The following is a 14,914-nucleotide window of genomic DNA, read 5'->3' on the forward strand; positions in this document are numbered from 1 at the left end:
TGTGTTAAATGGCTGCCATTTCCACTGTGTTCAGTGGAATATAACCAAACTTGCCACAGGATAGTTTTTACCTGTCAATGTTAATATTCCAGTGTGAATTCCTTAAATCAGCCTAAAATGGCTGAGCAGCAGAAATCCCCACACCCATCACCCTGGGGACCATTTTCTGCCCATTGACTTCCATTATAAACGCTATTTTTCAACCCCAAATTATCATCATATGATTTTATTTTTTCTTCTTGTCTTGGATGTCAATGAAGACTCAGGGCCTTGAAGTTTTAATTTTTAAATTGCAAAAAAAATGCAAAAAAAATAATGGCAGGTCAAAATGTATGTTGGTGCCAATCTTTGGTCCATCTAAAGGCCTACTTATAATGACAATCACATATTACTTCAACTGGTTTTTTGTGGAAATATTTAGTTTCATTTTTTGGTTTTTGGGGCTTATAACACAGGGCGCTCATGTAATAACACTGGGATTTGAAGGGTTAAAACAACGAAAATATAATTAAAACTTTACATGAATATTTCAGGGAGAAGTAGTTTTACAAGGTTGGCTAATTTAAAGTGGAATAAAATATGGATATATGGTCTTTTTATGGCGTGGCTGAGAATGGTCCCTAGGGTGATGGGTGTGAGTTTTTTAAAGGATGGCAGGAGGGTTAAACCATGAGTTCAAATTGCATTTGGAAACCACAAAGGTGGTTGTTTGCACCAGGAGGGCTGGTGTCAGAGCTAATCTTTGTGTAGTGCAAAATTAAATTCATCAGCTTGGTCCCTAAGGCCCACATTTCCTGTATTTGATGAATATGCGGCTTAAGTCATCAAATTATTTTTGATAGCATAATATAATTACTGCAGAAAAATAATCATACTGTGGCAGTTGGCTCGATGTTGCTTTTTCTGTGCTGTGGTTTCTCTTGCTTCCACTGGCTTTTGGAAATTTGCACATAATGGGAAAGACTGGTTATCCAGGCAGAAAATGTGGAAAGAAAGAAAGAAAGAAAGAAAGAAAGAAAGAAAGAAAGAAAGAAAGAAAGAAAGAAAGAAAGAAAGAAAGAAAGAAAGAAAGAAAGAAAGAAAGAAAGAAAGAAAGAAAGAAAGAAAGAAAGAAGTCATGTTAATGCAGCTTTCTAATAAAATTGTCTACTGCATTTACCAACATGTTACACTGAACTGATAACAGATGAGCTGCCTGTTGTTTACACCGTCTTTAATCCAGTTTTATTTAGTTTGCACAGCAGATGTTATGCTTCTTGCTTTGTGTTCTCTGTGTGCACATCTGTGCCTCTGCAGCAGAGTCAACACATTTCAAATGTTACAGCGTGCTCTCTCTTTTTGTTGTTGCTTTTTTCCCTATCATATTCTTATATTAAAGGACACAGTATAAATACTTTGCAAAAAAAAGTGTTATAATGACCACACAATGTTTAAAATGATATAAATAATGTGGTGTGGCATGTAACAACAGTATACTGTAATGTGTAGCATGGAAAATCTGAGATTAAATCCAGAGATGAAATGACCTTGCTGTTTCTGACCGACCTGTGTGATGGCAGTAACGGGAAGCAAATTATATCCAACTTGGTCAGAGTGCAGCTGCACAGCTGAATTTACTAATTAAATGGAAGAGGAGGATGAAAAGTGTTGTCTGCATATCAATTAGGCCTGTTAGGACACTGAAAAATGTGATAATTTATTGATCTCCCCAATCACGTCAGAGAACTTGCTACTTGCCAACAAAGATGTTCGCTTCCTGCAGTGGTTGTTTTTCAGCATAAGTAAATGTATAGATGTATAGATTTTCTTTTACATAAGTAAAAGAAAATCTATACATGCTCTTTTACCTTTTTTACTTGGTTGTCTGCACCCTACCACTAGCTCTACCAATCCATCTCAGTGCTCACTGCCAAGTAAGCTGTTTAGCATTCACTAAACAGCTTAAAATTTTCATACTTGGAATAACACAAGTTGATTATAATTCAATTTGTTTTTCCAAGTGTTTTCACAACATAAATTAACTCTCATCTTCCTCTCCTGTCCTCTAACATCAGTTCTTTATATTATCACACATTAGGCTTTCTCTCAATGGAAAATACACATTTCTTTTATCGCGCTCCCATTTTTCAGGACTTGTTAGATGGCTATAATACAGAATTTCCACAACATCAGCTGTGACATCTGTGTGCATGAAAGCATAAAGGGGATAAGAAGGAAAACAGGATGCGCAGAGGGTGCAAGCAGGACCGTGGGATGCCACTTTTTAATTTGAGCAAGTACCTCAGTGCGATCAGCTGAAAAGACTGCCAGGCTGCAGCATAGGAAAAATAATGGTGCTTTGTATTATTATGTATTTAACCACACAATCAGATTTAAGTCATAATTAGCAGAAAATGCCAGAACGTCATTCCAGATCACTCTGTCCCACTTCAACACCAGTTTTTTAAGCTGTAAAGCTGGATTATTTCTTTATACATCTATGAGGACTGACTGAGTTTTGAAGTCACACTACAAGAGGAACCCCAGTTTTGGGCACTTATTTTGTGGGTTTGATTTTTAAGTTCTCAGGTTTGCCACTTATGTGAATCTTTTATTATGTATTGTGGGAATTTTGAGTTTTAAGACGCATTGTGTTCAATAACAATAATTTTCAAACAGATATTTCCTGTTTCAACAAACTTTTTCACTGAAGTGAAACGAAAATTGGACGTTTACTCAACACAATGTAGCCTCAGGACAACAGGCTTTTTCCACAGCAGATTCCTCATAGTTGGAAATGCTCATATTAGTGGTAACCTTAAAGCGTCCCTTTATTGTATTAAGGAAATCCTTGTAGTTCATACAACAAAGAGACAGGACACACACAACCTGAATGTACTTCAATATGTCAACATGACTTCAGCAAAAAGGGCTTATTATACTTCACAGGTCTCATATCTCAGGTAGAATTTGTGATGTTGTCACAAAAATGGTCTGTCAGGGGAAAAAAATTAATTGAAATTTATGGTTTTGATGTTCGGGCGAGTTTCTTTCCATGTCCATCTGATATATGAGGCATTTCATACATAATATGCAGAAGAAAGCTCTTTCAAATGGTGTCCATTAGTGTGAGAAATTTGATCTTATTAAACTGGATCACATGTTAGGAACTACCAGAGTCATACTCAAACCTTAAACCCAATGCCTGTTCAGCTGCTCTTTAAACTTTAAACTGGGCATTGGAATGAAGAAGTGAGGTGACTTAAGTGACTTTAAATGTAGCATTAATACTAGTGCTGCTATTTCAGAGTATATCAGAAACTACTGACCTACTGGGATTTTCACACACTGCCATCTCTGGGGTTTAGAGACTATTGGTCGGAAAAAGAGAAAATACCCAGTGAGTGGCAGTTCTCTCGGTTGACTCCAGAAGTCAGAGGTGGACAGTTAAACCAATTCAACTTAATAAACATGAATGGAAAGTTTATAGGAAGAACTTGTTACAACCAACATATGCAGAAGAGCATCTTGAAACAGATGTACTACAACAGCAGAAGACCACACGGTGCCACTCCTGACAGCTAAGGTCAGAAAACCGAGGCTACAATTCAAACAGGACATGACAAGACTGGAAAAATGTGCTACCTCATCTGATCTCTCATCATAATAAACATGCCTCTACCATGCCTTGTACCAGTGCTTCAACCTTTTGGTGGTGCTGTAATGGTGTGGGGATCCCTTAATATCAATTGAGCATCATTTAAACTCCACAACCCACCTCAGTGTTGTTGCTGACCATGTCTAGCCCTTTAGGACCACAGTCTTCTTGAACATGACGATAAGCTTTTAAATAGCCTCCAAAATTTGAGAAATGTTTCCAGCATCTTGTTGAATCTATGCCACAAAGCATTAGGGAGGTTCTGAAGGCAAAAGGTTCACCTGGGTGCCAGCAACGTGTAACTAATGAAGTGGCCAGTTGCTGTTCTAAAGCTTCTAATTAGGGTAATGAGGAATAGACAGTTTTCATACAGAACAAAAATTACCAGTATTAGTTTTAAAACCTGACTATTTTTCTTTGTTATTTACAGCGTCCTTAAACAATGCACCAAATAAAGCAGCAAGTAAAGAGGATGCAGTGTCCTGTGCAAAAGCACCATTAGAGGTCTATCTTCATCATTACAAATGTTGAAGAGGAAGTAAATACTTAATGAAATCCAACAGAGGTTGAGAATGCAAATGCATGTCTGCTACTTCTATACTTTTGAACTTTCTCTCAATATAGCAACAAAGCCGATTGTTTTGGGAAGTTCAACTGCAGGTAATCCCCTCGTGGATTAACCCAAATAGGACCTTTGAAATGGAAACTGCTATCAAAGATAGAAGAATGTACAAACAAGTTCCAATAAAAAGTATTTCAAACATTTTCCTCTTACACAAAACCGTTGAGCTCTGCTTTAATAAATCTGACATTTGAGTGGATCAATCCAGTACTAGCAAGGTGTAAGTAAAGAAATAGCTGGTGAGTGTATATTTGACTAATTACCAGAGCTCTACTCAAACACATCCTTAGATTTCACTTACATTTGTTTATTACTTTCTTTATGTTTGTTTGCTGTGGACTCAGCAGTAATTGCTCTATTTATAGCCATGTGTTATTTCACTGATAAGAGCTCTAATATAAAAGAACAAACAGAAAAGCCATCCAAAAATCATAAAATGTACACGGTGAAGTTGGTGCATCCTTTTAATCAGGCCTTTGCTTTAATCACATTTCCATTAAAACAAAATATTTACACACATTAACTTCCTCATGCTACACTTTCAAGTGCTGAGTGAAGCTTTTTAAAGTACAAACACAAAAGACATAGCCCCTTATGTAGACTGTACAAAATTAGATGAATAGGTTATATAATCAAGCCAACAAAAATGTCTGCATCCTGAGTTCAACAGTCATAAAAAAAAAAAAAGAAAGTGCACATAAACTTAAATATGGCAGCCATCTCTGAAGAACCAGTCACTGGGCTCGGTTATGATTTAGCACTGTCAGACAAAGACAGCATGTGCTGCATTAAAGCGAAGTCTCGAGCCTCCTGAGGTGTGCGAATGTATGAGTCAATTTCACTGTCAGAGATTTCCTCATCACCAGTCACATCCGTGTGTTCAGGCTGCACCGCTCTCCTTTTCTTAGCATTAATGACACATGGGGGAGCAAACAGAACTCTTTTACCCCAGTTTGGAGGTGGATTTTGACTCTCCTGAGTGTCGCTGTGCTCTGGCAGTACACGTGGATTATAGTCTACATCTCCTGGCTTCTCTTTCCCGTCAGAATTCGACCCATTTTGTTTCACAAAAGACGTAATTGGAGTCTGATCTGCACACTCAGAGATTTGGGAGGAAGCAGTCCCCTCAGGCGGAGCCTCAGCACAGCTGGCTTGACTCTCCTCCAGCAGAGCGTCCTCGTGGGTTCTCATAGCCCTTCTTAGCAGGGCGTACCTGTTCTGCAGAATGCATTCAACCAGCTGAATAACATTATCCGGTGTCACTGTTTCCCTGACCCAGGGTATTTCCTTGCCTAGCTTACACAACACCTCTTTGATTTCAGCTACTCTCTTCATAGCAGACTTGAGCTTTTTCACTTTGGCAACCTGACAGAACTTGTCCAGGGAGAATTTCAGGCGATGCTTGTTGGGTTTTAAGGATTGCCAGGCCAAATACGTCGCTGCCATCATTATGGGGATGGGCTTACGGCCAGTCACAATCCAGGAATCTGCTGCCAGCTCTACCAGGGCCACAGCTCGTTTGGTCAGGTCCCTCGAATTCTCAGCCAATTCTTCAGGAACATCAAGTGAGCTAATTTTGTATCTGTCAAAGAGAAATGCTCCCAGTAAATCTGAGATAAAGACTGAGCTGGTAAATCATCTAGAGCACTGACAGTTTTATATTTTAACAATCAGCTTTTCAGATAAACACAGTTAACCTCAAGTAACTCCAATGAAATGGGTTTTAAAATTTAATCGAGGTTTAACGCTGAAACAAGAAACTCCTTTAAAACCAGGGCAGGCCAAGAGAGAAATGAATGTTAAACAAGTGGAAAAACAAAATCAGCTTTTTAAGTTAACTAAAGTAGTAAAAAACTATGTAAGCCAAAAATGTTTTTAAAATAAAAGCAAATAACTACATATTCTATAACTAAGGATAACTTACCACTAAATTATCGGTATGACTGAACAAAAAACGACTCAACATGCCGTATTTGGAACAGAAATGCTGAGTATGACCCAAAGAACACCATCCCCACAGTCAAGCACGGAGGTGGAAACATTAAGCTTTGGGTCAGTTTTTCCTGCTAAGGGTTACAGGACGACACAACGAGGGGCCAATGGACAGGGCCATGCACCACGAAATTTCAGAATCTCCTTCCCTTGGCCAAAACTTTAAATATGGCAACTTATTGCCAAGGCAACGAAGAAGTGGCTAAAGGTAAAGCACACTAAAGTCATGGAGTGGCCTTGCCAGTCTCCAGACCTCAGTCCTACAGATAAATCTGTGGAGGGAGCTGAGGCTTCGAGCTAACAGGCAGCAGCCAAGAAACTTAAAAGTTTCTGTAAAGAGGAGTGAACTAAAATACTAACTACAAGAAATGTCTTCCTGCTGTTCTTGTCAACAAAGCTATGAAGTCCTGTTTTGCTCTGGGATCAAATGCTTATTTCACTCAATGACCTGCAAATCATTTTCTACCTTTTATGTAATGTGTTTTTCAGGATTTTTGGTTCATATTCTGTCTCCTTTAAAAAAGTAAAGATGGTTAATTTCTTTGGAAGTGAGCAAACTAACAAATTCATCAGGGAATCAAATAATTACATCACCACTGTAGGTCTCAGTTAGAAGACCTACAACTGCAATAAATTAGTTGTTTTGAAATACCTACTTAGCATTTTAGGACTGAAAGCTGCAGTAAGTTCTTCACTTACTCATGACAGTGAGCTTCTATTACATCAGTGACGTTGATGATCGGGGCCTCGATGCTGAGGTTCTTGACCATTTCTTGATAAATCGCTCCCACCGCCATTGAGTCGGCATCCAGCAGGCAGCTGATGGTTCCCACAGTAATGGGCCAATTGAGCTGCCTGCAGCTTAGAAGCACACAGCAACCAGTAAGAATCTCTTTCTTCTGAAGGCTCACTTTGAGGAAAGCTTTATGCTCATAGGCCATCTTGTAATACGTCTGTGAGAGATCCTCAATCTCCCTGTTGACCATGAGAATCCGACATATGGCTTTCACACGCTGCTGACCTGTAGGTGTAAAACAAATCCATTTGAGGAAATGCACAAGCAACAGGACTGAATTACACTGAAGTAACAAGGAAAAGCTTCTTTTGGAGGGCAAGAGCTCACCTTTTATCAGGTTTGTGCACGGCCTTTTGGCAACAGCAGTGGTTCGACTGAAGCTGACATCTGCAAGAGGGGAAAATAATCAAGGCAAAGTCCAAAAGTGATTAAATGTAAAGAGAGAGATCTACCATTCCTTCAGCAGTAGAGGGTCATAAATTTCATTCATATGGACTTACTTTACATGCTTTACAATCTTCAAGTGCCCTTCTAGTCATTGCCCTGTACTGAAGTTAGTAGTCAATGTCAGCAGCAAAAAAAAAATAAAAAAAAATCTACATTTATTGACATTACATAACCTTTTACATAACCTCCCCAGTAGAACAAATTTATTAAACCGGCCTGACTAATGCTAAGAAATTTCAAATTATGTATCTACACTTACCTGACACTTTTTTTAGCCATACATGTCCAACTGCTCATAAACATCATTATCAATTCAACCAATCACATGGTAGCCCCTCAATGCATTTAGGCATGCAGACATGGTCAAATGACCTGCTGAAGTCATGAGAATGAGTAAGAAATGTGATTTAAAGGATTTCAGAAATGTCTGATCTCCTGGGATTTTCCCACACAACCATGTCTAGGGTTTTACAGAAAATTTTCTGAAAGACAGAAAATACCAGTGAACAACAGAGCAGCAGCGGTCGAAAATGCCCTGTTTGACCCCAGTGGTCACAGGAGAAAGACCAGGCTGCTTCAAACTGATAGGAAGGAAACAGAACCTCAACTTCAAGATATGCAGATGAGCATCTTTGGAAACTCTGGAACAGGTAAGTGAGGCTAAAATTCACTGTGATGGTGGTGTGGGGGCATGTTTTCTTTGCACACTAGTACAAGCTTAGCATCATTTAAACACCACAGTCTACCTGAGTATTGTTGCTGACCATGTCCCGTCCCTTTATAACCACAGTGTAACACTGGTTTGAAAATGAGTTCACTGTACTCACAGATCTCAGTCCGGTAGAGCACCTTTGAACATTTGAGATGATCATTATGAAGTACAGATGATAAATCTGCAGCAACTGTATGATGCTTTCACATCAATATAGACCAAAAATCTATGATGAATGTTTCCAGAACCTTATTGAATCTATATCTAAGAAATCTCTAACTGTGAGGAAATTAAGCCTCGTCATTACATAATTTCTCCACTAGGGAGCACATACAGGTCCCGCTTACTATCAGTACTTTGTCTCGGTGAGCTCAGCAAACAAAATTATGAAAAGAAACAAAACAAAAAAAAAAACTACTCATATTTAACACGGTCTTTTAACGGGACAGACTTGACTTCAGTCTCATTTTCGTACCTGAACCTCCCACTGGATCATTAGCCAGGACTCCCTCGGACACCACAGAGCCGCAGTCCACACACACCAGCTGAGCCTGAGAGTACAGGTCATCGTCTACAATGTTTGTGGAACCGCAGGCCGGACAGCGCATACCAGCAGCAGACATTATCCTTAGTGAAGCTGCTGCCGCCGCCTGAGGGACAGCTAAAGGTATGAAACGGGTACTAAACTGATAGGAACACCTGCAACACACACACACAACATCCTGTTACTAACCTGGAACTGTCAACAACCAATGAACGTCGCTTAAGCGACCGGTCGCGAGAAAGGAGCCCAATAATATGTGTCCGGATAGAAACAAGGTTCGGATTCTACAAGGTTCCGCTCGGCCAATTCGTCATTTTTGTAAGCGATTAAAAAAATCACAAGGCCGACCCTCCGGGGTGAGTTATTCATAACAGAAACACTGTTGAAACCAATGATGGTTGAAACACAAACAACGGGTTTTACGACCCCGGAAATTTTGGATAAGTGCTCATTAAAACGCATCGCCACACAGCCTAGTACGAAAATATAACATCACGTTTACAACTTACCTATATACAGTCTTTAAAAAGAAAAAAATTAAATTAAATTAAATGCTGTTACTAACAGACCATCCTACGGGTGCATCGTGGCCTCTGTCTATAAACCACTCAAGCAGTGGGTGTAAGTCACTGTAGCCAAACAGACATAAACTTTCAGTTAAGCTTAACTGCAGGGATTTCTTCAGCTATTTCAGTATCCCCGAATCAGCTTGATAACATTCTTATATGTAGGTAACGTTTTCTTTGTATGATTTAATCTTTTTTGTCGATATTTGAAATTAAATTTGACTGAATGTCAGCTCCCAAGACATTTAAAATAATTAAATGGCGTCATGAGGGGCACGAATTTCTGTGGAACGGGAATTGTGACTACCTGTTTTTCGGTATGCATTCATATATGTTTCAGGATTGTTTGTGTTGAATTTCAAACTGTAGCTTCATACATTTGCTCATCTTTTGTATTGCAAAATTTGTTTACCAGAATTTTTTTTTTTATCTTGATAAGAGCCTAGCTTCCCCTGCCATCTTCTTTAAGGTCTGATGTAAGATGTAGACATTTGGTAGAGACAAAGAACAAGGCACATGTCCAAAGGGTGGCCAGCTGAATGAAAGCTTTGATCAGAATAACAAAGAGTGTTAAGAGTACAAACAGAGATTATCATCAGGAATCTGAATTTTGAAAATAACCCTTTTTAATCAAGGTCATGATAATAATAATAATAATAATAATAATAATAATAATAATAATAATAATAATAATAATAATAATAATAATAATGACAGTAATAGATTTAATTTAAGTACACATGTACTTTTACATGTACATCTGATAGTATCATCAGATGCAATTCTATCAGTGCAAAGGCAAAAAAGGCTTAGAATGTGTCCATAAATATATGTATAAAAAGTTTATAAATGAGCAACCTCTATACTTGCTAACTCTCTACTCAACTTAAAAGGAAGATAAAACACGCATCATACTTCACACATCACACAAGACATTTTGCATTCTCCAGGCATTCAGCTTGCATAGCTCTCTGTCTTCACAAAATTGCAAAGTTCCAGCAGCATTTTTTGCTGTTAAAGCTTTTGCATAAAAGCTATTTTTAAATCTTTTTGTCCTTGTTTTTAATGTCCTGAAACATCTGCTCGAGGGCAGCAGTTCAAACAGAAAGTGTCCGAGGTGGGATGGATGTTTCAGGATGCTCTTTCCTTCTATGAGGTACCGGGAACTGTAAAGCTCTTCCAGGGAGGAGAGAGGTGATCTTCTGTGATCACCCTCTGAAAGCGCTTTTCTCTCTTCTACTGTGCAGCTGGGAAACCACTCTCTACTTCTCTGAGCAGTGACAGAAGGACATAAGCAGATTTTTGAGTGAGGCAAAGTCTCTGCTTTGCCTTCTTCCAGGTCAGCTCCTCTTCTGCTTGGATGCCCAGGAATCAGTCCAATAATTTATCCACACATGAAATGAAAATGGTCTGAATATCCATTTTCTACCTCTTGTAGTCAATAATCAACACCTTGGTCTTGGTGGTGTTAATGATCAGGTTGTTATCACTACGACAACCAGATAAATACTCCACCTCCACCTAATAAGCAGACTCATCACTCCCTTAGATGAGCCCCATTAAAGTGGTGTCATCTGGAAATTTAATGAGGTTGTTGCTGGAATGGGTGGGGGTGCAGTTGTGAGTATAGAGGATGAAGAGTAGGGACTCAGCACACATCCCTGTGAAGAGCCGGTGCTGAGACTGAGGGCTGAGAACTTGTAGCAGCCTACTCTCACCTTTTGGGAGTCAAAGAGACAGAAAGTCAGACCAGAAGTGACTGGACACTCTGTCAGTTTTGTCACCAGTTTGTGAGGGAGGTTGAAATCTACAAAGAGCAGCCTCGTGTAGCTCAGGACAACAGTAAGGAGTGTTGTGGTTATGGTGTCCTCTGTAGGCCTGGTAGCTCTGTAAACCTCATTCCTCAGCATGGACCAGAAATTCAAAATGGTGTGAGAGAGTTGAGTAATAAATGAAAAGGAAAGTCATGAAATGAGTAAGGGATTCTGATGATGTTGCAAGACTAAAAAGACTGAGGAAGAAAGAAATGTTAGAGAGGGCATTTAGGCTACTCATCACAGCAGGATAAACTACTTACCCAAGAACGACTCACAGCATGAAATCGGAATGACTTGAGGGCAACATGGAGAATGGAGCAGTAATAAATAACAGAAAATGTCAGTGCAGAGAGAAGTTCCAGTGAAAGAACAGGCATCAAAGAACAAAAAGAATGATGGAGAAGAAAAGCAACCCCAAAAAGCCATGAAAAAGTGGACTTCAAGTAGTGTGAGTATTCACGAAGAAGACTCACAAAAGAATCAGGAGGCCAAATGCGTCATCACAGACGTCATCACAATCAAAATGAAGACTCACACAAGATGAACAACAGAGGATGCCATTACAGGCTGGAATGAACACAAAAAGACAGGAACAAAAAAACAATACCAAAAATTACCAGTGGTTATAAAAGTAGTTCAAAAGAAAAATCCCTGTTTCACTCTTTTCTTCAAGAGCCAACATATCATAATATCTCAGTTAGATCCATCCATACAGTGCAAAATATGTGCATTTGAAAGGCAAATAGGGCCAGCGAAAGACACTGAGGTCAATACATTTGTGCTACAATAAAGAAAAAATTAAGACCAGACTAGAACTCTACATAAAGTAGGGAGGTAACCTTTCTATAGTAAACCTAAAGAGACCAGCCCTCCTTGAAATTATTTCAGGAATCAGTCCAACTCTAATCTGAATAAAAAAGTGATGCAACTAAGCTTGTTGACCCATACTGGGAAAACAATAAGCATAGTTGTGCAACACATGAGAAAGAAGACCAAAAAAACCCCAAAAACATATCTACAGCAGATAATGCACATAATGTTTCCTCTGAGAGTGTAAAAGCTCATTTGACAAATGCATCTGTTTAAAATGTGCGGTCTTCCCAGTCTGTAAAATGCTAACAAATGCAAAGTGCCACACTACACAAATCTACACTAGGATAACAGCTGGTCACCACTATATAATGCAAATAAGAGAAATCACTGTCAGCTACTTAGAAAGGGAAGGTAGAAAAGGATATCACAATGCGTTACACGCACACAAAAACTCAAAGACACTGCCGATTGCTGAATTTCCTGAATGAGAGAACAAGTGAAGCAGTATCAGAAGCATGCAGGAGTCCTAAACAATCAAGCACACTGTAGGGGCTGTAAAGACTGGGGGCAGGTATAATGGAGTCATGCAGGTGTCCAGAGCAGGGAAATGGACTAAAACAGGCTTGGTACTCTAAGACTGGAACCAGAGCCAGCAAGGCTGCAGGGCAATGAGGTAAGCAAATAATTCCCAGAAATAATCTTACAGGTTGCAAAACTCAGTGACTCCTTCACCTAAAATTGTCTACTCACTCGGACACTGTGTTAATATGGAAACCCAACACCAACAATGTCCTGGTTTAACTCAAGGCAGTATAGAAGAAAAACAATCTAAGATTCCCAACATGAAAGAGACAGAAAAAGGTAGATACTGAAGAAAGAAGAAATACTGACAAAAATGTTGGCTGGACTCCTTTCACATTTATGTAATTATGGAAGGTTTTGAGAGAGTTACAGGGATAGTTGGGAGAGAATAATATAGACACTTGCGCACAGACTACTGATCAGGAGTTTTGATAACCTTTTGCTATTAGGAGTCATTTTTCCCATTCTGAGGGAATTTGGTAAGATATATGACTGATGGTCCATGTAAGCCGTGGGAGGGACGCCATTTTCTGTGTAGATTGAAACTGTGGACCCACTCACTCATTTACTAACCCACCCACCCATTCATTCACCCATCTATCCATCCATCGTAGGAGCAGCAGCCTAAACAGAGAGACCCAGACCTCTCCCTCCCCAGCTATATTCTCCAAATTATCTGGTGGAACACTGAGGCGTTCCCAGGCCAGCCAAGAGATATAATCTCTCCAGCACGTCCCGAGTCTACCCTGGGGTCTCTTCTCAGTCACGCATGCCTGGAACACCCAGGAGGCACCTTTGTAAGATGCTCGAACCACCCCCCTTTGACGTGGATTAGTAGCTCTAACATTTTAACCCATCTTTGAGAAGTTACTGTTGAATTATTAAACTATAAATTCTGAGAAGGTAGACGCAACGGAGGTCAGGGACCTTTTTTAGGACAACGTTTGTCTCTCTGCATCATGAAGGCTGGGCAAACACTGTCAGTAACAAATTTTGCACTTACAAAACCCGAACATTCATTCATGATTAATGCTAATTAAAATGAAGTCTTCTTACAGTCTGAAACTACTAAGCACTTCCCAGTGCAACAAAAATATTTGAAAGGAAGAATTAAGAAACACTGAGGGGGGTGGGGGTGCAGTCAGAGTATTTAACAGCTTAAAATAGTGATTTTCTCAAATGCCTCAGTGATTACAGTTTTATTGTTCATAATCTTAATCTTGTTGAGCAATGCCCTTTGCACATGCAGATCAACTGAATATGTTGTGGCTGCTGGAAGACTTGCTGAATAGAGGCTGATTAGAGGCTGATTTCCACCCTGTGGTACACAGAACTTCACAGTTTGAGACCTTGAGAACTCATCACAGCCAAGGCAAGTTTCCCATTAGTACTCATATTACCGGATTGTTTATCTCAAATTACTCCATCTGTTCATGACCAGTTCTTGAAGAAATATCCAAGAACATCATGTTTTGTACAGCATAAAAGGATATCCAAGCAGACTGTCTTCAGACAAACTTTAGACTAAGCAATCTTAGGGTCATGTTGACGATATGATTAAACACGATTTTCAACCTTAGCCTCTGCATTACTAGAAATTTTCATATGATTATTGTTTTTATTTTTCCAAAAGGAGATCAAATGTTAAATCAGAGTAATCCTCAGTTTTATAAATACTGCTAGGTGACCTAACCATGTGATTCGCGTACAGGTACACCGTGTTGGTACCGGGCTGGGCCCCTTTTGTCTTGAGAAATGCTTTAATTCATAATGACACACATTCAGCAACATGCTGGAAACGTTCCTCACAGATTCTGGTCCATATTGACCTGACAGCATCACACAGTTGATGCAGATTTGTTGGCTGCACATTAACGATGCAGGTCTCACATTCCACCACATCACAAAGGTGCTCTGTTGGACTGAGGTCAGATTCCTGTTTACATCTGACAGGAATGGCCCCCGGTGTGGTCTTCTGCTGCAGTAGCCCATCTGCTTTAAGCTTTAATATGCTGTTCATTCAGAGATGCTCTTCTGCACACCTTGGTTATAATGAGTGGTTATCTGACTTCCTGTTGGCTTCCTATCAGCTTAAAGCAGTCTGGCCATTCTCCTTTGACATCACCAAAAGCAAATGTTTTAAACAAGCTTTAGTAAATTAATGTCAAGATTAATTTTAAGATGATGAAGAAGACCATGTACACTTAAATTTCAGTACTGCGTACAGACATTAGATGAAATTAAGCCTACAGAAAAATATTCCAGGATATAAATTAAGATTTAAAAAACAAGAACAACTGTTTCTTCAGGAAAGGAAAACTAATCTTTAAAACGCGCTATAATCTGATCAGAAACTAAATAAGGTAGCAGACAGTGTTTGTATTAA

General features: G+C 39.3%; 1 protein-coding gene across 1 annotated transcript; it reads right to left on the reverse strand.

Annotated features, from left to right (window-relative positions):
* Positions 1 to 4,715: 4,715 nt before the first annotated feature.
* brf2 (BRF2 general transcription factor IIIB subunit) lies at positions 4,716 to 8,970 on the reverse strand. Its single transcript, XM_085413832.1, has 4 exons — positions 8,682 to 8,970; positions 7,375 to 7,434; positions 6,951 to 7,272; positions 4,716 to 5,841 (listed from the first exon to the last, which is right to left on the reverse strand). Exons 1-4 carry the CDS (start codon positions 8,827 to 8,829, stop codon positions 5,007 to 5,009), a joined length of 1,365 nt encoding a protein of 454 aa, XP_085269958.1. The 5' UTR covers positions 8,830 to 8,970; the 3' UTR covers positions 4,716 to 5,006.
* Positions 8,971 to 14,914: the final 5,944 nt, after the last annotated feature.

This window comes from Rhamphochromis longiceps, linkage group LG7 (assembly GCF_057381845.1).
Source record: "Rhamphochromis longiceps isolate RC_006_pf linkage group LG7, R_longiceps_female_GT1.1, whole genome shotgun sequence".
In the NCBI taxonomy this organism is placed as follows: Eukaryota; Metazoa; Chordata; class Actinopteri; order Cichliformes; family Cichlidae; genus Rhamphochromis; species Rhamphochromis longiceps.

Coding starts and splice junctions, on each gene's coding strand:
- brf2 (XM_085413832.1), bottom strand. CDS start 8,829: ATGTCTGCTGCTGGTATGCGCTGTCCGGCCTGCGGTTCCACAAACATT. Junction 7,273..7,374: donor GTGCACAAACCTGATAAAAG/GTGAGCTCTTGC, acceptor TTACACCTACAG/GTCAGCAGCGTGTGAAAGCC. Junction 5,842..6,950: donor ATAGAAGCTCACTGTCATGA/GTAAGTGAAGAA, acceptor TCTCTTTGACAG/ATACAAAATTAGCTCACTTG.